Here is a 26,028-nt window from a genome sequence, read left to right on the forward strand (position 1 = left end):
TAGCCGCGTTGTTTTTTTGTTTGTTTTTTTTAACAAATACCTGCACACATATTTTGAACCCTGATGTACTACAAAAGAACTCTGGAAAGGTTTGGAAAGGAGAGGAGGCTGTTCAGCCCACCCTTTCCCAGCACGCCATGTGGACCTGCTCATGGGAACGCAATAAGACACAATCGAATTGTTTGTTCAGTGTTCATTGTGTTTGAGATGTTCGCCTGGTTGGCTATATTTCATGCATTTAAAACGTGAGAGCTGTGCTGGATTCTAGCTGTGCTGGATTCTTGGGTGAGAGCTGTGTTGGATTCTTGGGTGAGAGCTGTGTTGGATTCTAGCTGTGCTGGATTCTTGGGTGAGAGCTGTGTTGGATTCTAGGGTGAGAGCTGTGTTGGATTCTAGCTGTGCTGGATTCTTGGGTGAGAGCTGTGTTGGATTCTAGCTGTGCTGGATTCTAGCTGTGCTGGATTCTTGGGTGAGAGCTGTGCTGGATTCTAGCTGTGCTGGATTCTCGGGTGAGAGCTGTGCTGGATTCTCGGGTGAGAGCTGTGTTGGATTCTAGCTGTGATGGATTCTCGGGTGAGAGCTGTGCTGGATTGTTGGGTGAGAGCTGTGTTGGATTCTAGCTGTGCTGGATTCTAGGGTGAGAGCTGTGTTGGATTCTAGCTGTGCTGGATTCTTGGGTGAGAGCTGTGTTGGATTCTAGCTGTGCTGGATTCTAGCTGTGCTGGATTCTCGGGTGAGAGCTGTGCTGGATTCTCGGGTGAGAGCTGTGTTGGATTCTAGCTGTGATGGATTCTCGGGTGAGAGCTGTGCTGGATTGTTGGGTGAGAGCTGTGTTGGATTCTAGCTGTGATGGATTCTCGGGCGAGAGCTATGCTGGATTGTTGGGTGAGAGCTGTGTTGGATTCTAGCTGTGATGGATTCTCGGGCGAGAGCTATGCTGGATTGTTGGGTGAGAGCTGTGTTGGATTCTAGCTGTGATGGATTCTCGGGTGAGAGCTGTGCTGGATTGTTGGGTGAGAGCTGTGTTGGATTCTAGCTGTGATGGATTCTCGGGCGAGAGCTATGCTGGATTGTTGGGTGAGAGCTGTGTTGGATTCTAGCTGTGATGGATTCTCGGGCGAGAGCTATGCTGGATTGTTGGGTGAGAGCTGTGTTGGATTCTAGCTGTGATGGATTCTCGGGCGAGAGCTATGCTGGATTCTTGGTGCATAGCGCTCAGTGCAGGTAAGTCATGCACACTCTCACTGTTCTGACAGCACCAGAGTATTTATTGCCGGAGCAACATTTTGTGATGGAGCTAGCTGACCCTGGGAGCGACCTCACAGCAGTCCTGACATGGGAATCGGAGGGTAATTAGCTGAAGTTATTTACAGAAATTGCCATTGGGCCCTGAAGCATGTGCAAGGAGGTTAAGTTGATTGCACTGGGTCTTTGATAGGATTTCGTTGGTGCTGGGCTGGTATTAGAGATTCTGCATAGTCAGAATACCGTATTACTATGATAAAGCTGGAATTGCTAATGGACTGGTCAAGCTCTGCAGCACTGGTTTTACCCTTATAAAAACTAACCATAGGAAAAGCATTGTGCAATAAAGCATAGTAAAAGCATAGGTAAGCATTGTCAAGAATAGTGAGGTATGGTAAAGCGTATACACAAACTATGGTAAATGCATAGTATAAGCATGGGGAAACTGCAAAAATACTCTGAGACAATACCCTATATAAGGGTAAGCCAGTGCTGCCCAGTGTTTCTGTGTTTCAGATGGGCATGTGGTTTGAAAGACTGTAATGCTGGCTCAGGAAATAAACTGTTGATCTAAAGTCCACTCCAGTAAACACTATACAAAAGTGTCAGGAGATATCCTAGGTTACACTGTACACATAGATTTCCTCACCTAGATTCTACAGAGAATAAATGGTTGTGACATCGAGAAATCAAGCTCAGGTAATGATTTACCTTAATAAACTCCCGTGTAGATCTTGTTGGGTTTGCCCTTCTCCCTGCACACACACACACACACACACACATCTCACAATGAAGACAAATAAGTTCTGCGCTTCGCAAAAAAAAAAAAAAAAAGCTTTAAAATCACACCTGGGTGCTTTCTTGCAAGTGCACGGAGCCATTTCCACAGTGCATATTTCTGGGGTCTTGTGGGGACCACATGTTACACACTGCACTGAGAGCCGAGACCAGAGCCGAAACTCGCAGAGGCCTGGGCAGGCTGTTGGTTCGAGATGTCAAAGAAAATCACTGCCTCGCAATCACAACCTAATGACTGGAAGAGGAAGTTAGGAGAAGGCTTGGAAGCCTTCCAGGGAAATAAAAGGGCATGTGACCTAATTTAGAAGAGATTCGAAATCCTGTTAACTGCAGATACTGGTCACAGGGTCAGTTCTCATGTTTTATAGATATTTAACATTTATTCGAATTGCCAACGAAAGCGGCGATGACATTTTCACAGGGCACTAATTCCTATTAAAAGTGGATCAAACGGTTTTTAAAAAAAAACGTGTAGACCTCCACCAATGGAATTAGGTGACTTAATAGCTGGGAAGATGAAAAGGACGACGTTTATATATATATATATAAAGCACCCATTATTATATATAGTTAACCCTCTCCCTCCTGAATCAAGAGGCTTTTAAATTGAAGAGTTAGCATTCCTCAAAAGGCAGTGGTGAGGGGGTTCTATTTCTATTATCTGCAGTTATTAAATGCATTCAAGGAGGCACAGAGACAAGAAATGGGTTTAGAAAAACTGCATTCAGTATTCTTGTACTTCTATAAAGAATAGACACACTTTCTTGGCCTCGATTCTCTTTCCAGATGAAGGGATGGTGGAAACGTTTTCCAGGTTAATAGACTTGTTTACAGTCCATGCGGCTGTGCTGTTGGGACAGAGTCTCGAGAGGCTTGCGTCTGCCGTACATGGAGGACAGGAGAGGGACCCCTTGGCTCTTCTCCTGGGGAACAAGAGTGTGGCACTGTTAAACCAGAGCTGCTCGAATAGAAAAAAAAGTACAGCCACCATTTGTTTTGTTTTTTTCATTAACCAGAAATACATTTTTTTTTCCCTCCTCATCACTTACCTCTTCACTGACTTGCAGTTTCAACCGTGCTGCCCTGTCGTGTCTGGACAGTTTCAGAACGTATCCTTCCTTGACATGAACTATGCGGTCGTACACACACTTTTCTTCCAGCTGGAATCAGAATCATAGTCATGCAAGTATACAAGGGATTTTTCTCTATATAGTATTCAAATGGAATCTATGCATAGCAGGCACACAGTGCCACTAATGGCCACCTTGTGTAATTGCAGTGTAGCTAAATGGGATTTTAACTTATCACACAGCACCGCCAGACGGCCAGATTTTGTAATTGCAGTTAGGATCTTAATTTAGTTTTGCCTTGGAAATATCATTATTTGACAAAAGTCTTAGCTACAGCAGTGTATTACGCGGCTTGGTTTTTTATTACTTGTTTTGTTATTCGATTGCTTGGTCCTTGCTTCTCCTGTATGGTACTCGTTTCCCAGTAGAATGATGAAGCAGACCTTTTCACTGCTGCTGTGCAAATAGGAAGGAGCGGCCACTTGCTCAATTTCTTTAGATGCATTTTGGGACCCGCCTCAGAACTTGCTTCCCTCCACTCCTTTGTGTGCTAGGTGATGCATAGCCAAATTTTTCTGAAGCTGCGGATGAAAAGCGTATTATTGAGAGCAAGCCAAGGCAAACATTCTGCTGTATGTCAATGATATAACAATAAAGGCTACTTTGTAGCAACACGCACAGCAGTGAAGGTGAAAAGGTGAAAGGGTTGCATGATGTCATCCCTGTTGAATCAACCACACAGGTGATGATCGCATTGCTTTCGCAACCTGGATGGGAAACTGTTATATAAATGGTTTACACGGGGGGGCCCACCTTCAACTCCTACCCCAATCTGCATTTTACAGCATGGCTAGTATAATCACACTGTTCAGCAGTCATGTGATTAAAAATGAACTTCCATCCAGACAAAGATGCCGCCTTAATGTCTTCGAACTATGTCACTACTACAGTATTAAAATATGAACAAATTAGAAAAAACACTATTCTTTTCAAAAGGCATTTTATTTAACACCAGCTTGGAAATAACTATGTATTAGATGACATCACAAGCACATTAATAGATTTAAATAGAAACTAAGGAGTTCAGTTACCATGGCAGCAAAAGCACTGTTTGTTTTCAAACAGACTTTCACTTGACCAAGGTACATTAAACATGTATGTGTGTGTGTATATATATATATATAACCCTTTCACAGAAGGATTTCAATGTCCCCACAAGGCCTCAACACAATATAAAATCTGCACAGTAAACACGCTAACAGCACATGTTTATCCAAACATAACAGTCTTCCACAGTGATATACGGAATTTGAGTGATTTTATTTATGGCATGGATTAATACAATGAGTTATTATATTTTAGATACTTTTTTTTTTTAAAGGCACTCAAATGATGTGTTCTACTGTTGAAAATAATACAGAAGTGAAAATATCATCATGTTTGAATGTTTCCCACTGAGCTACCCAGCTCAGAAAAAGTGCAACTGTGACAAAATACTGTTTTTAATATGTTAATTAAAATAACGGGCAGTATTCCTGAGAATCATATCTGGAGAAGGAGCAGCAGCAGTGCTGAAGGGGTGCTTACAGCATACTGTTTTTTGTTACAATGATTCAATTGTCAATCCATTAAATCAACGTTCCTTTTTTAAGCAAGGAGGCTGTCACAGCCAGTGCCCCGCCTTGCAGAAACCTTACAAAGCTGTCCCCTGCCAGGGGCCCCAAAGCATACAGCCCTGGCTCCTGAACGGACTCGTAGGTAAAGGGGTCCGTGTCTATGGGGTTGCGTCGAGAGTTAACTGGCTGCTCTGGATCCAGAGCCAGGTGCTTCCCATGGCTGGGCAAGAAGGACAGGTTGGGGTTTGAGCCGATGAGGACGAAAGCCATGGAGATGTTGAAGACGGTTCTTTTCCCACTCGCGTCCTCAAGGACACACTTCTTGTCTGCAGAGAAGCATGCAACATGGTGCTTTGGGAGGCTTGAGTAGCCTTTATAGGGTCCGCTGGAGGTAAGGGATTGCTCAGTCATCATCTGGTGGACCTTGTGGTACTCTGGGTACATCATCTTGGGCAGCTGATTGAAGACCAGGCCGGAGTCCGACACTGCTCTGCGGAAGGTGTGGATGACCGGGACGTTGCTGTGGCGGGCTGTGAGGACAGCGTCTGCCGCCGTGAGTCCTGCCCCGACTATCAGGACTGGGTCAGAGTCCGGACCGAGCCTCTGCTTCTGCAAAGCCGTCTCCAGGTCAGAGATCTTGTGGAAAACGTAGGGGAGGTCCTCCCCATCTGCCCCCAGCCAAGCGGGGCTGTCGTAAGTCCCTGTTGCCAAGACCACGTTCTCTGCATGAATGCAGAAGGGGCTCTGGAGTCCTGCGGTCTGGTGGAACCCCTGGATCTCGTAGAGCTTGCGGGAGGCAGTCAGGGGTTCCACACGGTCTTCCTCTGCTGAACTACTGAGGAGAGGCTTCACAGAGGTCACCACGGTCCCGCAGACAAAGCGCTGCTGCAGTCCCAGGACCTTCACGTAGTGCTCATAGTACTGAGCTATATCTCGAGTCGTGGCTCTGTCATTCCTCAAGTTCCTGTAAAAAAATATATATATATTTTTAAATTGACTTTTTTCTTTTTATGGTCAAGTGTTTTTTCTTTCCCTACTCAATGATTTGAATTCTTATATATGTATTTATTTATTTGTATCAAGCTGCTTACTTTCTTTTTCTCCTCATCCAGTCCCTGAAGTGAAGGCCAGGCAGCTCCATCCAGTCTCCGAGGCTAAGTGTGAACATGGAGCCCTCGATAGACTGCAAGGGAGGGTTGGGTTAATGTTTTTTTTGGATATCTCTCATTGCATCTTCCAAACGGTGAGCATAAGTTCAGTCCAATGCAATAAAATAATATTTCTCTCATGGAGAAGTACTCTATCATGTTGCTCTGATTCCTGGTTGCATGTAAATTATGTAATCATCTGACTCACAGGGGAGACAGCGATTACCTGCAAAGACTGCTGGGAGCTGGAGTTCTTGGGAACCTCCAACTGCTGTGTCTCCTATAAAGTGGGGCTCTGTCTTAAATTATATTATCTTTTTTTTTTTTGTTCAGCCCTTTAATCTGATTGGAACGTTCTGTTCAAATGAAAGTTTAATTAACCACGAAAGCAGTGCACTCACATGCCAAGCCCCTCCTGGGGGACCCTTGCCCAGGACCAGGTGTGGAACGAGGTGCTTGGGCTCCAGTCTCCAGGTAAGTACCGACTCCGCCATACCACCCAGGTCACCATCCGGGCGAACCAGGGCATCGAAGAGCACAGCCAGGGGGTTGTGGGAGCGCCCTTCCAGTCCCTCAGACAGGAACTCCAGGTCCTGAACAGAGTGGTGAGAGCAAGGAAACCAAGGGGTTAGACAATCATGATCAAAGTGGGGGTGAGGGGTTTCAGCTGGTTTCACAGACCCTGATTAGCACAAATCTTGGACCACCTAATGTTACCTAAGGGAAGGTAGTCCGAGGCTAGTGCTCATTGTGATCTTCAGGTTTATCAATTAGATGTTAAGAGATTAAGTCCAGTGGACGCACATATGCCAACTATTTCTATATAGTTATATTACTGAGGTCAGTCCGCTAGCTAAACACATTGGGAATGGAAGATGACCAGAAGACTGAAATGTCTACAACTTCTCTTATTACTATCATGTACAGGCATGTGCACTTTTAATAATACAAGCTTCCAACTTTAACCTAATAATAAAAAGAAAACAAATCAGCCAGGAGAGCTGAGCTTCACTGCATCGACAGCAGCCAGGATCCAGGAGACCTGTGTCTGGTTTCACGTGGGGTTCTTAACTGTGAGGCTCTTTTTTAAATATTGAAGTTAACTCTTATTTTCTCATGTCACCCCACCCGGCTGGCTGCTTCTACATTGCAGTTTGCTTTTACCTGTTCCACTACGGAGCTCCCAGCGATGTCCTGCAGCTTCCTCTGGAGTATGGGGTTAGGATGGACTGCCCCCTTCCTCACATAGGGTCTGTGGCCAGACAAGAAGTAGGAGAGGCAGATAGCAGAGGGCCCATTCCCTATCAGAAAGATCCCAAACACACACAATTACAGCAGTGATAGCACCCCAGCGGGGCTCAGCGCTGGATCACACAGCGGTTGTCTCTTTACTTCCCATTCTAGTTTACCGCAGCAGGCCCCATATGTTTTTGACTGACAAGATGTAGGTGTGTTTGGGGCATTTTATTGAATTCTTACCTATTATGACCACTGGAAGAGGCTGCCGCTCGCACGTTTCAGAAAACTGCTCCGGCCCCGGAGACATTGCTGCTTGTGCAAGTGGAAGGTCCATCCTGTTGCAATCTGCAATAAATGAAACTATTATTTAAAAAGAAAGCATATATAAGTGATACACAAGAGAGGCAGCCTTCACCAGTGGTGATCCATTGCAGCAATATGATACCCTGTAAGTGCAGGACCGCATTGTCATTGAAACTGTCTGTTAATCTTCCTGGTGTTTTTCACCAGGGGTAAGATTCAGTATAAACCCGTGTTAGTAACACCACTGAAGACAACACAAATACAAAGGCAGAGCGGGTGGATACATTCTGGGAAGGTGGTGTTTGGATAATTAAAATCGACCAAAAGTGTCCGATCATGCTACGGTGTGGTCTGCCAAAGGCATTGCCAGGGTAACGCTATTAACATTATCCAAAAGGTACAGTCTTCATAGCACTCTGTATACAGCACAGAACAGGGCTAAAAGCATGAAAGGGTTACATGCTGCTAAAATCAAACATTGGTGACTTGACCCGTTTTTCTGTTTAACTCCAGACAGGGAACCATTTTACTGGATTAAGCTGTTTTATAACTTATTCAATAAAGTAAACTTCCTCACACACGGTCCCTGCAATGCAAAGTGTCAAGCCACACACAGTCAGTCATATCTGTGAAGGGTCACACTGCACCAGTGACACTCTGTCAGAGATCTAGGCCATTAAAGACACAGGTCTGTTGAGAGCGATTCAGATGGATCCTTTCCCCAACTTCATTCATGGCTTCCTTGACAGTGAGGTGGAATAAGGTGTAGGAGAGTGAAACAATCATTTCAGCCTAAAACTGTTTTATCAAGTAGTGCATTTACTGTGCATGGACTCACACATTCTGACAGTTCTTTGAAAAATATAGTTTTCCAAAAGTAGTCCCTATTTCAAGTCACATTTTTCCGAGAAAAAATTCTTAATACTGTCAACTGACATTTCCTGCTGTATGTTGTATATCTTGTTACCATTTTATTTAAAATAAAAAAAATGTTTAATGTGGTTTTTAAACAACAACAACAATAATGACAGTACCTACCTTGCATCAATTTGAGCTATTGTACACCAGAGGTTCTTCACAGGGAAATGTCGTTGTGTGAGAGTGCCAGGGCTGAAGCAGCAGTGTTTAAATACATGACCTGGCTGATAATGCAGGAAGGAGTTACAAGGCTGGGAGGCGGAGCTGGAAACATTCTGCCTTACCGGCATGAATCAGCAACACCTGATGACTTTGTTACTCCCAACGATTAACTCATAGCTGGGAAACATGCCAACAAAAGCAACGTATCTCCATGAGCATATCTTAAATAAGAGTATGACGCACGATTCCCTTGTGTAATAGTTAACTAAATAAACTAGATACACACACAAAACTGCAGACTACTCTAGTACAAAAGAGAACTCCACTCAAAACAATGAGATTGAGATGAGATCATTCTTTAACTACCTGGCCTTTATTATAGCCGTTCAGCAGACCTAAACCTAGCCTCGCTATTTAGTATGCTTGAGATATAAACAGTGCTGTCTTGTAATTTTCCTATTCAATAATTCACAAATAACTGACGTCAATTCACACTATTCACTCAGACAGACTGCGATCTTGTACATACTGTACATTATAAACACTTCAAGTTGAACCTTTTTAAAATATCAAAAATCATCTTACTAGGTATGAAGAGTTCAGTAATATATTGATAATTAATTTATATATATATATATATATATATATATATATATATATATATATATATATATATATATATATATATATATATATTGTTTTGGTTTTTTAATGAGAAATATTTATACTGTATATTTAGATTTTTAGAATATTTAGCCAGCCTAGTTTTGCTTTGAAATTCTCATTGGATCTCATTAGTCTCATATCCTTTTTGTCCATACATTTATAAAATATAAGAGAGACTTATAGATAGATGTGCATTGTTGTTTGTACAATTGACCTAAAAACACAGGACGTGTGTGTTGCTACCTATGATAACCTACACTTGTAGTGCCTTAAATGTTATTAAATGAAGTCAGAAATGAAAAGCCAAGACACATTTTTCAGCTTCATAAAATCGACAACATATTTGAAAACCTGCTCTACCGACAATGGTGAAATGAATGACCAATATGTACAAAATGTCATGGTAGATGCCATTTTATATATATATATATATATATATATATATATATAAAAAATAAAAAAAACACAAAACCAGAAAGAAGAGGGCTCCTAGTAACCATTACTTTACAAAAACACAATAAAACAGTCTATTTAAGATCTCACCAAAAATTGAAAAAAATGTTTTAATTTGTTCTTCAGATCCCCAACCCATCCAGAACGTTTTGGACGGAATGGCCATCAATTAAGAGTGATGTAAAACAATAAATATAAAAAACACATTGAACACACAGGAAATGTGTCCTCTTTTTGGTCAGTACGAATTGAGCTCCACTTTACGTGTCTGTAGGAGATCCAGCTGTAGAGAATGGAAAGACATCCATGCAGAATCCACCTTAGCTGCCAGTCATACCTTCCCTGTATGGATGTGGGCACCAGATTACAACATAATACAACTTGAACAGATGGGTAAGATACTGATCAACAATGCAACCAACGAGTGCCTTTGGTGGTATCCTGTGCACAGCAGACAGCCTAGTCCTGTGCCATTGTCTTTGGCTGGCAGAACCACTCAGACGGACGGCGTTTTGGGTGGGTGTGGCTGCTGTAGGCACTGTGGACGCTTGACCCGTGGTTTCCTTCTCTTTGGCTTGCTCTTGGATTTGGTGATCTGCACTACAAAGAACGCCAGCACCACCATAGCCCCCAGAAATGCAAACACTGGGATGGTCTGCCCCACATCCTGGTTATAGCGACCAGGCATTATACCTGGAAAGACAAAGAGAGGGAGTATATGAGAGAGAAAGAGAGGGAGTATATGAGAGAGAGAGAGAGATAGACAGATACACTGGCCAATAGGCTTTTACGTATCAAATATCACATTGGATATTATGAAAAAGAGAAAGTAGAATTTGGATATTTCTGTTTGGATTAAAGGTTACACGTTTCATTAAGTAGGGTGCCAAGTTAATTGGGGCAGTTAGTCTTTAGTGTTTGCTAAACACACTAATCAGCATGTGTTTTGATAGGTATATGTGTTACGGTAATATTGGCAAATATTAAGATTTACGACATTCACCAAGCAAAGTGGTAAATGTCCGAAATAAAACGTAACGCTTTATTTCGGACATTTACCAGTATAGCAAGAACAGCCAAGTGCCTTTGGCTAATGACCAAATGCCTCACTTTCGAGCATTGTAGGGCTTCAGGAGCCCTGTGTAAGTCCAAGTGCCACAAGAGTCTACTATGATGCAATAATTAAGTACATATATCTACTTAGTGCCTGTATTTGTCATGTTTTGTGTCATAACCAAAGTGTGATTTTCTGTTGAAAAAACAAAAGGTCCTAAATCATTTAATTTGCATTTAACAATGTTATTTTTCATCAAACTACTACATATTTGGAGTACAATATCCTTCAACACTATTGTGAATTGTTTTATATGCAAATTTACCAGAATGTTGGTTGCTCTATAAGTGGATCACAATATTGTTCAGTACCATGCTGAATTACTCAATTGTACATTACTGTAAACTCATTACAGATTATTTTGTTAATGGAAAATGTGTCTGCAGAAATAAATATTACTCGACAAATGATTATTTTGTTAAATGACAAGTTATATGCAAGAATAAATACATTCTTCGATGATATACCTGCATTTACCAATAGGCTTCGGTAAATCATAAGATTAACTGGTAAATGTCCGAAAATCAATGTATTTCTTATTTGGTAAATGTTGATATTTACCAGTAAAACAAAGATTGGCCAGATTCTGACTTTTACTGTAACATATACATTTGCATTTATTTATGCTTTAGGTATTGGGCACATCTGTTACGGTCTCATGGTATGGTGTTTAAAAAGAAGCTCTGACCAGGTCGTGCACACACTGGCCAGCACTTACCCCCAGGAATATCCCAGGCACCACTCTCCCCAGGAGACAGCGGTCTCACTTGGGGCCGGTTCTGTCTGAAGTTTAGTACTGCCAACTTGTCCAGGTCTATCGACAGCAGTTTCTGGTGCTTCCACAAGTTGCTGTAGTTGAGAGAATAATATTTCAGGTTCAGAGACGGGATCAAATGATGAAAGACCAAGCTGGTGTGCCTGGAGTTTGACTCATAACTCAATATCAGAAAACCAAGTTGTGAAAATACATCCTTGAGTGAATACTGACCTAGGGGCAGTCTCGTTGAGAGGCTGTGGTTTGGCCCACGACAGGTGCGGACAAGCAGGAAGGGGGCGGGGCTTCGGGTCTCCCAGGTGAGCTTCCAGTACCTTCGAATAGCGATACAAGTGGTTTCCTGTGTTGGAATTAGAAGGGAATTAATCTATCCATACTATGCTTTCAGAAACACATTATACCAATTACAATTAAATTACTTATAAAAAAAAAAGCACACACACCAACAAAAACTGTTTTAATTATCACAAATCAATGTTATATTATATATATATATATATATATATATATATACATATACATATATATACACACACACATTTATATATATGAGAGAGAGAGAGAGAGAGAGAGAGATCATGATAAAGTGTAACATGCAACCAAACACAAGACACTTATTTTTCAAAACAAAAGTAAGGGTCACTAAAATGCAGAGCTTAAAACACTATCAGTGCAAGTCACTGAATCAGTAAACTACCAAACCTGTTACATCACTTTTAACCCAACTGTAAATGACATCCTCTGACACAATCCCAGGTGTCCAGATTGCAGAGCTACAGCCTTACCTTCCAGTCTCTCCGGCAGTGGATGCTCACTGACTGTGGGGGGACGCTGTCTGTTCTCAGAGTGACTCAGACTGGGGGGCATCACACTGTGCGAGGTGTACTGAAGCAGGGAATCCAGGAGCCAGAAACAATCTGAACAGGGAGAGAGCCATACAGCTTCACTAAATCAGCACTACCACGATCAGTACTGTAGCTTAATTTCAATCTTAAATAGCATTGTTGCCTGCAAGTATGTTAAAGCTCCATCACCCCCACCCCTCATACTTCAAGAGTTCAAGTTCATCATTCCACTAAGAGGGCAACAGCTGCAGTGCCAGGCTTCCCCCGACACGATCAGTATTGTCTTTTATTGTCAACACCACTGTATTGCTGGTCTACTGTAGAGGAAACACATCTTTAAGCTGCTCAGAGCCCCACACCTTTCTGTCTGTGACTGTCGTCTATACAGTTGGAGTCTCCATACAGGGCTATACGACCCCCTCCTTCCGAGGGTGTTTGGTAGAGACCCAGTATAGGAACATTATCCACCACCGTCGTCTCCTGTTTCAACACTTCCAGTCCTGCAGAAAGAAGAAGACAGGTAAAAAATAAATAAATAAAAGAAGAATAAGAAGAAGTGACACACTGAAAAGAAACAATAAACATGACAAGAAATGTTATATATATTTCCTTTTTAGACTGATAAATTGAGGAAAGACTGCAGTGTGTTGGAATGCACAAATTAACAAATTAACAAAAGGCCTAGGTGATGCAGGATAAGCATGAACCATACTTTCAGATGCGGATGTTTAGGATGTGCAAAGATCAAATACCTTGGTCCTTCAGGGTTTGGGCTATGACAATTCCATCTTGAGGAAATTTGGCAATGCTGCATCCAGAGGCATAGTACACTGAAAGAAATTATATTTTTAAAATAATTGCATTTGAAGTATTTAAAATGTTCAGAATAAAACATGTACAATTGCAATGGACAAAGTGAAGCACGATAACATATTCCATTAGCATGGCTTGAAGTAAATCAGCCTTTAGAAATATGTCAATCTCTTCAGTGTTGAAACTGATGGTAAATGCATTAAAAGGAAAGATCAATGGAGCACTTACTGTCATGGTTTGCCATTGAGAAGTCTCCTTCATACAGACCATCACTGAATGCCATTCCCCAGACAGAGATCAGATCGTTCAGCGCTGGGATATTAGCCCCACCTGTGTCCGGCATCCACCACTGCCTGCAACAAAACAAAGAGCGCAACTCAGCAGATTCCATGGTAATTAATCAGCTGCAAAAGTAGAGTGTGGTGGGAAACAAACTGCAGATTGAAACTGCTGAAAATCCTGTGGAGGGGGGGGGGGGGGGAACACCACTAGAGGGCGCCCCATGCAAATAAATACAATTTCCATTTTATATTTTAAGCACAATTCTAATGCTGTTAACAGTATTTATTTACCCAAAGTGTGTCATTGAGAGGAGAACTATATCCATTACAGGAAAATCATCTGTTTGAGTTTTGATTACGACAGGTCCTTGACCTGTATACAGGTCTCAACTTTTAAAGGAGTTCACTCCAATCACAACTACAGACCGCAGCTGCAGTACAGAAAAAATCCACTCAAAACACTAAACTACTTAAAAGGAGTTATCCTCAGGTTTTATTTCTGTAGATAAACTAAGTCAATGGCTTCAGGCAACAGGTCCTACCTTGTGTTTTCATCGTAGAACTTAACCTTCCTCATGACAGAGGTGTTGTACCAGTCACTGAACACGATCAGAGACAGCCCGTTGTCAATGTCTCTCCGCAGTTTAATGATCTCCTCTGGGAAATACTCCTCCTCACTGTCCACCATCAGCAGGGTCCCTGTCCACAAACAAGCGCATGGTATTCAAAAGCAGGTTTCTGTGGCACCTGTCAACACTGTGCCAGACCAGCCAGTGTCGCACACGTTTTTTTTAGCTATGTAAATATTTAGAAGCTATTCTATGAAATGCTGCTGATCAAGTTGCCCAATTCCTCACCATACTGGCTGGCATCAAAACATGTGATTGGTGCTCCTAGGACTTCCACAAAGTACCCCATACTCCTCAGGTGCTGGTACATATCCCTGAAGTTTGTGTGAATATGATCTCCGTTCCTTTAAGAGCAGAAAAGAACAAAAGGATCTGCAACGGCTCCTAATAAATAGCAAGAGACACACTGATGCTCATCTTCAAAGCATTTGACTATACATACATGTGTGGATCAAAATCCATTACAGGGTTTAAAAAAAAAAAAAAGCACAGAATTAACTCATTTACACACATACAGTGAACCTGCCATCATAAAAATGGAGAGGACAGAGTGTATAACTGGTTTGTTTTTAAGCCTTACCAGTCCAGGGGGTCATTCTTCATCCGCAGGTTGTCCCGGGGAAAGTATCCCGGCGGGTAGCGCAGGTTGTGGTACTGATCCCACAGAACCCTCTTACTGCGCGGAGGGGTCGGAATGATCTTCACTTTAACAGGGAGCTTCACTGTGGAGGTCTGCTCCGCACCCGTTTCAGACTGAAGGAGGAAGACGAAGCGCACTGTGTTAAGGCATTAGAGCAGTGTTGGTGTTTCATGATCATTTTTGTATTAAATGTTGCACTTTGACCATTATGCAATTTTTTTTGCACCCCAGCCCTGGAAGTATTGAAGGTTTGATCATGCATATGCAGTTTTAAAACAAGATTATAACTTGCAGACACACTAAACCCTACCTGGAGATGCACTGTAATTGAAAGCCACGACGCAACACTTACATCATTCTCCGCTGGCGATGCTACAACCACCATCACGTGGCCCTGAGCGATTCCCTCCCACAATGCAGCCTTCTTTGCTACAGTGATGGAGACAGCAAGGTAACCGGACCATGGCCAGAGCATGTGTGAATAAGACATAGCCACCTCAATGCTGTCTCCGTTCTGGGGCAAATAGGGCTGCCAGATGGGCTGCAAGAAAGGCAAAAGTCATCATCATCAGAATGGCTTGCAATAGAAAAAACATTTACTGCACACAGGAAATTGTTGGTGGTGTGATTATTGTATGCATGTCAAGAGAGACTGTACTAAATGATTCATAATGGAGGTGGTCGAGGACTGAAATGAGCATCACACCACTCATTAACCCGTTTCGGGCTTCACTTTAGGAACAAGAAGCTAAACCCACAGCTGTGCATATGCGGAAGGCTGCAGCTAGATACACCTTTATAAATCAAGAGCACATGTCACAACACAAAATAGCTAACAATAGCTTTTTCATTTACCTTGTCAACGATCCTGCCAGTAACGCCCATCCCGTTGAGAATGGTAACATTCACAATCGTTGGCATTCCTCCATAGTAGATGGGCTGGGAGCAATACGGCCACATATACGGGCACTCAGTCAAATCAATGTAGCTTGGACTCAGGCTAAAACAAACAAATGGATTCATGCCAGTTCAGGAAAATATGTTGATAAACATACTTGGCTGACAGTGGTAGGCAAAGTCAAATTTTTACTATAGAGGTTGGTTAGCTGAATAATATGGCCTTGTGCAGAAGCTTAGGGAAATGTAAAAAAATCGCTTTTTAAAGTTTGAGGATAATAGTTTTCATCTTGAAATCACCAAATGGGTCTAAATTGTATACCTCACCTTAATTTAAGAGAAATTACACTAGTCTTATACAAATATAATTTTTACCAAGTTATGTAATGAAAGACAACCATTAACATGGTGCTCTTAAATGAAAATGTCTTCAACTTTGAGTTGGTCTAAAGCCCGAGACAGACAGACAGGCGCGGCGCGGCTGGGCATTTTCACAGTGTGGTACAGCTAGTCTGCACCCGGACACACAAGAGCGGTATGCACTCCGCAGTACAGTAGTTGTCAGTACCACAACATAGACTGTGATTGGTTAATAAACCGACGGTACCGCACGGCAGCCAAAAAAAAAAAAAAAAAATCGCTCTGGATTCGATTTGAGCGGTACCGCTCAGCGTCACCGCAGGACTAGCGGTATCGTCCCACACTGATCTGTCCAACACCATATGAAAGCAATATCAGCGACACAAGCGGCAAAAAAAGTCATATTAACCTTGTATGTAACTTATCAAAGATCATATTAAAACCTGTGATGGCTCAAACTAATTCAATCCGAGTCCCCAATTGTTAGAGGAATACAGCAGGACTTCCACAGGTAGCACTGCAGTAGGACTGACCTGGCCTGGGGCCGGTAGCTGTTAAGTATCTGGTAAGCCTTGAGGAGATCCAGCTTGCCATGCCCCTGCTCAAACATGTTGACACCTGGGAGCCTGCGTGCCGAGGCAATGAGAGCCTGCTTCATGCTGGCAGGGTTGATCAGCTCCCGATTCTGCACAGTGCTGCCAGGGGAAACACAAAGGTTACACTTCTAAATCTTAGAAGGTGTGGTAGCCAGACAGCCCCCTGTGAACACTGATGTCACAGCAATGACTTGGCCAGGTAATGGAAAATGAGCTGAAAACCGTCACAGGCAACAGAAACATCTAGCAAACTGAACATTCCTTTCATCAGCGAGTAAAGACATTTTCCTCCAGATTTAATAGCACATGCATGCTCAAAGAAACTTGGAAGTTCCTAGTTTTTTTCCCTTTATTCTTAAGACATATTGCATTATGTCCTGTTGTCTCACTGCCCCACCCATCCTATATTTACAAGTCAATTACTTTCAAACAGTGGGTACACCAATAAGCAGTTACATCGTAAACAGCAGACAGGAGTTTGTGCTTTTGCCTTTTAATAGTTTTTTGGGGCTTTTTTTTCTGACGTTCAGAATTTCACAAGACAAGAGACTCTGGAGATAACCATGCTGGACCACATCCAAGCTGTACAAAGTGTTGTATTTTTTTGGCAATACCGGTATAAAATTCACTAGTTTTGGAGAGCACAACATTCTCTTCATCAGGTGAGAAGAGGAAAGCAAAGAAAGTTCCTCCCACGGGTGGGAAGAAACTTAAAGAATGAATCAATATGAATAAAAAAATAAAGGCACAATGTATTCCCTCACCTTGCTAACAGAGTGACTGCACCAGCAACCACTGGTGAAGCGACACTGGTTCCAGACAGGGACCGACACCCCCCTTTAATGCCAGACCCTCGCACCCCAGACCCATAGGTGACAATGTCTGGCTTCACCCTCCCATAACCTCCGGGCAGCTCCTGTGAAGCAGAAAATGAAGCAACTGTTACCCTGGATCCCATACCGAATTCTGCAACATAATAAAAAAAACACAAGCTGTTGCTAGCAATTGTAACCGAACATGCTCTGGGTCCCATTAATTTACAATTTAAATTCCTGTATGTTTTCTTAAGATAAAAATGGAGTGGAATGCCAGGAATTAAGGTGCATGTATATAGTCCAACTGTTCTAGCTGAGCATTATTTATTATTTTGTTTATTTAGCAGACGCCTTTATCCAAGGCGACTTACAGAGACTCGGGTGGGTGAACTATGCATCAGCTGCAGAGTCACTTAAAATTACGTCTCACCCGAAAGACGGAACACAAGGTGGTTAAGTGACTTGCTCAGGGTCACACAATGAGTCAGTGTGCTGAGGTGGGATTTGAACCGGGGACCTCCTGGTTACAAGCCCTTTTCTTTAACCACTGGACCAGCTAATAAAAATCTCATCAGCTAACACCTGTTAATCATTGTCGCAAGTGACGTCTTGTGTAATGTTTGCGTGCTTTTATCAATCAGCAGGATCCAATCTAGAGAAAACTCTGGTCCAGTCTGAACTAGTGATCACTATTAATCTTCACTTTATACTCACGTTTATCCTTATAACCCACTGCAGCCTCCCGCAGTTGCAAACAGTTTTGCAAACATTTGCAGATATGTTCTGAGAGAATAGAAATGTCATGTATTGCTATTAATAATTTTAAAATGCTTACCCAAGTTGTCATTCCTCTAGAGGAAAACCGAGCAATATTATCTTCAAAATCAATCCCACCCACTCCGATAACATCCATCTGGTCTGCTGGGTTATTTAGGGTGCTGCACAAATAAATCACAAAACTAGCTTAAAAAGCTGTTTCGAAGACTTCTAGTGGAAACATTTTGTCATTTTACATTTAAATCTTGTAAGAATAAATCAAGTCTAAACACTGAATTAAAAAAATGAAATAAAACCTTGAAACACCTGTTTTGAGATGTGTTTTTTTTTTTTTTAATTTCTAGAAATGAGTGGTTAAAACAATTATCAAAAGCACAATAAATCAGACTCAAAGTTTCCTCCCGAAGAGCACCATAAAACAGTTTGTTTTAGTTCCTGTCCATTTACTCACCCATAAAGAGGACCATCGTTTCCAATGGCAGAGACCATAATCACCTTGTTGGCAGTCAGTTCCCAAACCTACATACAAACAAATATATCAAAAGCTTTACTTGCATTTATTTATTTAGTATTGCCAGTGTTCCAGTAAATCAGGAGAATAGGAATGGGTCTACATGACCATCACAACTAAATCCAATTTTAAACATTTCTAGGAATCAGAATACTATAAAAAAATACATATATCAGGATGACCTAGCAATAAAAAGCATGTAAAAGATTTCAATCTCAGATTTTTGTATTCATTTTTGCTTGCTGTTTTCAGTAGGACTACAGATTAATCCTTTTATTAGCACTATCAATCGGTTTAGGACCCAATATCCCTAACACTAACGACTTCAATTTTACAGATAACAGGCTTAATGATATGCATGACGTTCCCAGCCTACTGTAACAGGATGCAGCTGCTATAAGCCTCACCTTATCAACAAAAGGATGATCCATGAAGTCTGGTCCTCCTATGCTGAGGTTTAAGACATCTACTTTCTTCAGGATGGCATAGTTAAAGGCATCCAGGAACCAGGATGTGTAGGAGACCTGAGAACAGCAGAACAGCAGTAATTCTTTTTTTTTTTTATAAAAGAAGCTATTCTGTTAAGAACAGCAGATTCCTGGTGGAATGGGTACCTGGTTGTTGGTGAACACTCTGAAAACGTGCAGCTCAGAATCAGGAGCAAAACCCTGGCACTCTCTCATGCTGGCTATCACGCCTGCCACAAACGTGCCGTGACCCAGCCCTGAGAATAAACACCGACAAAGGAAGACTTCCTGTTAACAGAATGTGCTGATCTTCAAATAAAGATAACAAGATATGCAAAACTTTGACAGCAATAACAAACAAACAAAAAAAAAAGAATTTAGCAACCAGCGTACCATCATCCAGGGTCTTTTCATTGGTCCAGTTGGTTCTTTCTTTTACATTCTTGAAATGTGGATGCTTCTCACCGAGCCCTGTATCGAACACTGCTACTTTAACACCAGCCCCTAAAAACAAAATGCATGCGAATAGACTTTGCTGGTGCTCTCATGTAAAAATAATGATACATTTCCACAAAGTGCTTACCGAAATATCCATTCTTCTAGAGGAACACTGAGCAACATTAAATAAAAATCTCACAGTATTTCACCAAGTAGCAACATCTAAATAATGCAAAATATATCAATGTTATGCAACTCCTGGCTAAACATGCATTTAATTTAATACCCAGGCGTCATGTTCAACATTATTTCCAGTCTCCAATTATCATAAATCAGCAGCTGTAAGGTACCCTGAGGAAGACTTTCTTTTCAGAAATATGTGTTACATTAAAAGTGTCTCTTCTGATATTCAACAGCACAACTTGAAAAGGAAGAACTAGTCTTACAGGATTAAGGTGGGAGGGGTGCCTCTTCCCATATCATTTGCAGCTGTTCAGAATTACAGCAGTTATAACAATGGAAAGCAACATCTAACCCTTTTAGTTTTACACAGATGAAGTCAACCCAGCTTCAAACAAATTACAGGGCCAGATAGAGGTTCCTGGGTTGCCTAACTGCACATTTGCATCTATTTCTTATACAAGAGTCTGGAGACTTCCCATGGCGTCTACAGAGTTCCCAGCGTCTGCTGAAAAGGTAGGGAACAAGTCTATTTTGTCTCAGCTAGTAAAATGAAAGAGCCAATCACAGGGCTGGCCCTATCTTTCATCACTTCCTACCTGTGTACCCCATCTGCCAAAGCACGTCAGCCTGCAGGGTCTGTGCCACCTGCCGGGGGATGGCTCTCAGCAAGCGTCTGCTGGAGTGTCTGCCAGTGGCGTGCCAGAACCCGGAGCCCAGAGACAGGCTGGTTCTCCTCAGCGGACGGGAAGACTGCCACTTCTGGGTCCATCGGGTGTCGTTACAAGGCACCACCTCATCAGCTGCTGAAAGGTCCCAAAAAATTTAAAAATAAAAATTGGTTTCGTTTCCAGAGAGAAAGCAAAGCTACACCAAACTGAAATCTAGGAATAACAGCTCCACTGATGTTTACAGTATGGTAGAAATAAGGTCAATCTTATTTCAGAACTGATTGCAGGAAGCACTTTCATTGTACTGTAGTTTCTAAAACATCAGGCACCATTATATATGGCAATGAACAAGGAATTTATACTGCTGGTGGTGCCAGCAATTATAGCCTTGCCCTGGCTGGCACCCAAGAGCCAATTTAACACATTTAGCCTGGAGCGCCAAACCTACATCAAAAGTATCTACATATATAACAACTTGGGTTACCCTTAACATTGTATATTTTAGACTGTAATTTGCTTAACCTCCTTAAAATAGCCACACTAATTTAAATAACAGATTACGCGTATGCATTCGCAGCTGGAGACATTAACACTGTATTTACCGCGGCCTCACTTAAAGCTAGAATTCATGCAATTCAGATGGTGGCTCAGAAGTCAAACTGTTGGGTGTATTCTCTTATAAGGTCTGTGTTTTGAAAACACAAACCAAACTCAGTTATTTTTCAAATAATTACACGACAGACAAATGTACACATCGCACAACCTCCCATGCAGCACTTAGTGAAAAAATATAATGATGCAAGCTTTCTTTGTAGTCATAAATGTGTTTCAAAGACCTGTTGATCCATAACATTGACCTACTGTGTGTATGTTAATGCTATCATATTGAACTCTGTAGTAAAGTGTAGAAAAGTAGATCAAGATCAAACAAGTGGGTTACTTGGATCTTTGTCAATGGTTCAAAGTTTCTTTAGTACTACTGATTATGTAAATATCCTAACAAGCGGTGGACATTTCCAATAGCATTTCTTTGTGCAGTAACAGAGGCACTGAATGTGGATTCTGTACTCACAGTGTGTGAATTTGAGGGTGCGGAAGACCTTTCTCTGTGGTGTGACTCGTTTAATGTGCGGATGGTCCTGCAGTGTCAGGAGCCCGTCTCTGTGCGCCTCTTTGATCTGCACCACCTCAAAGTCGCTGGGGTAATCGCTGGCGGGATTGTCTCGGGGAATAATCTTCCAGTCCACCACGTCAGAGTTCTTCAGTGCACTCGAAATAAACTTACTCCTGGCTTTGGCAGTGAAATATCCTTTGAAAGCAACTATGTACTCTGTAGGTGGAAAAACAAGGTTACTTAAGCAAGTCCTTTTTAAAGACGGTTTATTTTTCATTTCTTTATTTTTAACAATGGTGGATGGCAGTCCAATGCAAGAAAATTCAGCAATCTGACTCATTAAGTTAAACCTTGTCAGACAGACAGCTGTTGTGGCACCAACTTCTTAAGGAAATAATGAACAATTAAACATAAAACAAAATGCTGCGGTCAAACCTATTCTAAAAACTAGAATGTCATCTTCACACTGGCACCAAAAGTACATGACTGGAAGTTGCTGATGTTTAGCTATTTGACTGGCACGTACTGTATGCCCCAGCTAAACACTGGTAAGCATTTTTTAACACAATGGGAAATTCACCATGACTGAAATAGCAGCATTTTCCGCACTGCCATCACAGCTGCCCAGTTGGCTCTCTCACCCGTGCCTGAGACACAATCAGCCCTTCACAATGAAATACCACTCAGGATTCGCTGTTAAATAACGAGTAAGTATTTCACGGCTGTAGACATGGCCTGGGTCTTAAGACATTTTTAGATTCTGGGACGTCACCCAATAAATACCAAGTCCTGTAGGCAATTGAATCCAATCAATTATTACAAGTTCGGCTGGAGCTGCAGCCTACCGACTCAATCATGAACTAACTAAAGCATAACCCAGCTCAATAGGACTCGCTAGTGTGGTGTCAGCATGTGTAGTAACTCTCTCTCTCAATGATCTTATCTGATGCAGTACTCCAGAAACAAACAAAGTGTTGTGGGACTGTGCCTTACATTATTTACTTTGTAACTATTCTAAATCACGGTAAACATGTCCACACGTGCAGATTGATGTATAAAACTTCTACTTTTGCTGCTAGTTATTATCAATTATTTTTGCAGATTCATAGCTTAATTAATTCTGTGACTTGCTATTAACCAAAAAAGACCAATATATTTGCTTATTTTTATTTCAGCTGAAACCTGCTTTATTGTTTTCACTATATCAGTACCACTGGTTGCCAAGCAACTAAATTGTTGGTGAAGTTAAATGGTCCACATCTCTTTGCAGAGTGCGCTTGATTCTATCAAATGTTGTATACTGACTTACATTTCAGATGTAAAGGATGGCTGCTACAACACTTGAAACTAGAAGACGCACGTTAACACACACACACACACACATTACATATAGCAAGGGCGCAACACTTGAGAAATGATACTTCTGCAAATGATGTCACCTATGCCACGACCACTTTCCTCAGGTCAACTTCCAAAAGGTTAAATCCTTGTTTGAACAATTTAAAAAGACAGATACATTTTTTATTTTAAAATACACACAGCAGCCATCCCACACCCCCACCCCCACAACCTATTACTGGTGTACAGACAGCGTTAAATCACTTGAGCACCTCACCGTGTTCAACCATAGCGGTGGAGAACTCTACTTTCAGGGTGAGGTGGGTGCAGTTCGGGCAGAGGAGACCCTGGTGGTTGGTGATGGTGGCATGGCCCAGCTCCGACCCCACAGGCTTCCTGCTGCACAGCAGAAACAACAGCATCCACAGCCAGGCACTCCCCAGCCTCATGGTCAATGTAGCACTGTCACAGCGCCCACAAATCAAATTCTTCTTTCCCAAAAAAAACCCCACTATATCTGTATATGTTCCTCCTACAAGGGAGTCAATTCATTACAGTCAAAGCTAAAACAAAGTTTTTAATAAATATACACAATAGAAGGTTCAGGGTCCATGGTCCATTTCAATGCAGCCTGGTTTAAAAGGCAGTTAGTTCAATTTCTTTCTGCGTTTCTTCTCCATTTTGGAAGGCCCCTTCTCCACGTTCACTCATGCAGCTGTGTGTGCATCTGGGACTCCATTCCCACAGGGAAGAGTTCGGAAGGAATCGAAGAATGCTAGTTACTCAACACCTTAACCTTTCAAAAAAGAAAAGAAAAAATAAAGTTGAATTTCTGAAGGCTAATTAATTCCAGAAGCAAGTTAACTATGAACCTATTCTCACACACATTGCTGTTCTTCTATGCACCAGAATAACAGCATTTTGCTTTGTTGGCCATGGCTTTAGAGGAACCATGGTGCACAAAATTCACTTTGCAATGCTGTACGAGTGGGGGCCTCAGAGCAGACAATTCCAGGAGTAAAGGGGTTAATGCCCACAAATCCTGAGGAGTTCCACAACTACTAGATATGCTAAAACGCCAATCAGGTCTATCCAGTAGCTAAAGTGTTAATAAAGTGAATTCCCAACCCTCAAAATCACAGTATGTTATTACAAAGCCGCATCAGACTAAATAAGACAGAAAAGATGCAGCACTGCGCTACAGTAGCTTTCTTCTTGTCTGGAAGTGCTACTGCAGATGTATTTCATATTCATTTTTGTACAGGGCAGACCCTTAAATTGCTGGTTTGCTATAACCCAACACAGGTCTCTAAAGTTTTCCAATGAACACACATTCGAGCCAGTAAAGTTGGCCTCCTGTTTTCGTGTGTCATGTCTGCCATGCCCAATTACCTTAACACACTTACCCTGGAGATCTGAATTGACATAAAAACATCTATAGCTGCCTCTATATGTATGGTTTTTGATTAACTGTAGACTCTGAATTTCAAATTAAAAAAATAATAATTGCCTGTTAGATAAATCGGTACTCTTATCGCTAATCTCGACAGTGTCTGTTTCCAAGTAGTCTGGATTAATGACAGTCTATTGTACATATGCTTAACTGTAACTAACTCTGACGCTGCACAAGCCCTTTCCGAGGTGTTCAGTAGTTTTTATTCAGTTGTAGACCTTGCTTATTGCTAGGATTTCCTCACCTGACAGATCGCAGAAAAAGGTGCAGCTGAAAGAAAGAAAAAAGAAATGTAGAAAGAAAGCAACAGGTTTGAAAACAATCAGGTGTACAGTATCTATTTCGTCTCACACTGGGCAAGCAACAATTTGTACTTTTGTAGGTCCTATGCAGGGCTTTCAAACCCTGCCGCCTGTCAACTCCAGAGCTGCCTGCATTTGTTCAATTCTTTTCAACGTTTATTAGGCTGCAATAACGTTCCATCTGTCATTCCAGGACTTTACTGCACCGTGTTTGCTTTTCTTTCTACACATTTGAAGACAGGCCAACTTTACTATTAAAGCTTATCTATTTGATACTAGATTTAAAAAGATAGTAATTCGCTTCTGATTATATATTATACTTCAGTTGTAGAATGACCCACCTTGGCAAACTACCAGATGTACAGTAGCTTTTAATAATAGTCAATAAGTTAAAATACGTGTTCCACATTATAGAATTTTCCGATTAACAAGAATGGCGATTTGTTGATAGAATTATAAACCTCCTGAAAATTTGTCTTGTATAGTTTTCATTTGACCAAAGTATCTCTGTCCTGTTTGTTTGTACAGCTGCAATGATGCACGTTTGTAAGTGTTTCCTTGCGATAAAAAAAAGCATACGCACGAAGACGAAAACTAGTACAAATACGTTAACAACAATCTTAATTTATTTTGAAAGCATGCAAACTTCCTGTGATAATGTAGCGTAGATGCGAGTGTTTGTGTGAGCATCGACGCACGCTTTCTCAACCAAAACAACAATCAACAAACGCAAAATCCATCTGTACTGCCTTTAAACTGTATTGTTTTTAAGCTCGTGGATGAAGGTAGCGTGTTATAACAGTGCCAAGCACCGTTAAACGAGTGCATTTCATCGACTACTGACTGGGCAATAAACCATTTAGGCCTTATCATGTTTACATAAACTATTACTAGCGCAGCATCTGTACTATCGTTAGAAATGACGGTACGAAATAGCTGTATGTCATTCTTACCTCAGCATTTCAAAACCACGACCCTTGTCTTGTAAAATCATGCGAATTGGCTTTTATCTGGGGTTTTTTTTTAGTACATAAATTCAAGAAAAAAGTTATTCGATTTCCCCCAATACTCCCCTTTACCAACCCACATACTGCAGCATTGATTTCCCTCAGGGAGCGAGTCTTCCCGCCCACAGTGGGATGGGCTTAAAGATAACAGACTTCCCTCGTGAGCAATCACAAACGCGAATGGAAAAGGTTTTGGCCACAAGCTTTAGAGCTAACCAATCCAGAAAGGGAATTTTATTACGCACGACCCCTTGTACTTGACTGGCGACTACTTTCACCAATCACATGAGATTTTTAAGCGTGACAGTGATTTTAATCAATCAGAGTGAAAGCAAACGTGTTTCACGGTTAGAAATTGATTTTAACCAATCGAAAGAGAGAACTCTG

The 26,028-nt window shown here is 41.6% G+C and overlaps 2 protein-coding genes across 5 annotated transcripts; both read right to left on the reverse strand.

The window, feature by feature from the left end:
* Positions 1–4,108: 4,108 nt before the first annotated feature.
* Positions 4,109–9,109, reverse strand: LOC117424346 (oxidative stress-induced growth inhibitor 1-like). 2 transcript variants are annotated; one of them, XM_034040591.3, is made up of 6 exons: positions 8,458–9,109; positions 7,357–7,461; positions 7,042–7,178; positions 6,279–6,470; positions 5,821–5,912; positions 4,109–5,693 (listed from the first exon to the last, which is right to left on the reverse strand). In XM_034040591.3, exons 1-6 carry the CDS (start codon positions 8,462–8,464, stop codon positions 4,742–4,744), a joined length of 1,485 nt encoding a protein of 494 aa, XP_033896482.2. In that variant the 5' UTR covers positions 8,465–9,109; the 3' UTR covers positions 4,109–4,741. The 2 variants fall into 2 exon arrangements, with proteins under 2 accessions (XP_033896482.2, XP_058848774.1); XM_058992791.1 differs by having other exon boundaries at positions 7,997–9,109.
* A 586-nt stretch (positions 9,110–9,695) lies between these two features.
* LOC117424734 (membrane-bound transcription factor site-1 protease) lies at positions 9,696–25,813 on the reverse strand. 3 transcript variants are annotated; one of them, XM_058992794.1, is made up of 24 exons: positions 25,588–25,813; positions 24,577–24,602; positions 23,157–23,675; positions 21,500–21,757; positions 20,356–20,559; positions 19,532–19,642; positions 19,286–19,395; positions 19,079–19,195; positions 18,612–18,679; positions 18,219–18,321; positions 17,333–17,484; positions 16,506–16,667; positions 15,571–15,715; positions 15,068–15,256; positions 14,656–14,828; positions 14,304–14,419; positions 13,989–14,145; positions 13,394–13,518; positions 13,105–13,182; positions 12,712–12,852; positions 12,293–12,424; positions 11,721–11,847; positions 11,451–11,581; positions 9,696–10,311 (listed from the first exon to the last, which is right to left on the reverse strand). In XM_058992794.1, exons 3-24 carry the CDS (start codon positions 23,326–23,328, stop codon positions 10,115–10,117), a joined length of 3,168 nt encoding a protein of 1,055 aa, XP_058848777.1. In that variant the 5' UTR covers positions 23,329–23,675; positions 24,577–24,602; positions 25,588–25,813; the 3' UTR covers positions 9,696–10,114. The 3 variants fall into 3 exon arrangements, with proteins under 3 accessions (XP_058848777.1, XP_058848775.1, XP_058848776.1); XM_058992792.1 differs by having other exon boundaries at positions 20,356–20,562; XM_058992793.1 differs by lacking the exon at positions 24,577–24,602 and having other exon boundaries at positions 20,356–20,562.
* Positions 25,814–26,028: the final 215 nt, after the last annotated feature.

This window comes from Acipenser ruthenus, chromosome 19 (genome assembly GCF_902713425.1).
Source record: "Acipenser ruthenus chromosome 19, fAciRut3.2 maternal haplotype, whole genome shotgun sequence".
NCBI lineage: Eukaryota > Metazoa > Chordata > Actinopteri > Acipenseriformes > Acipenseridae > Acipenser > Acipenser ruthenus.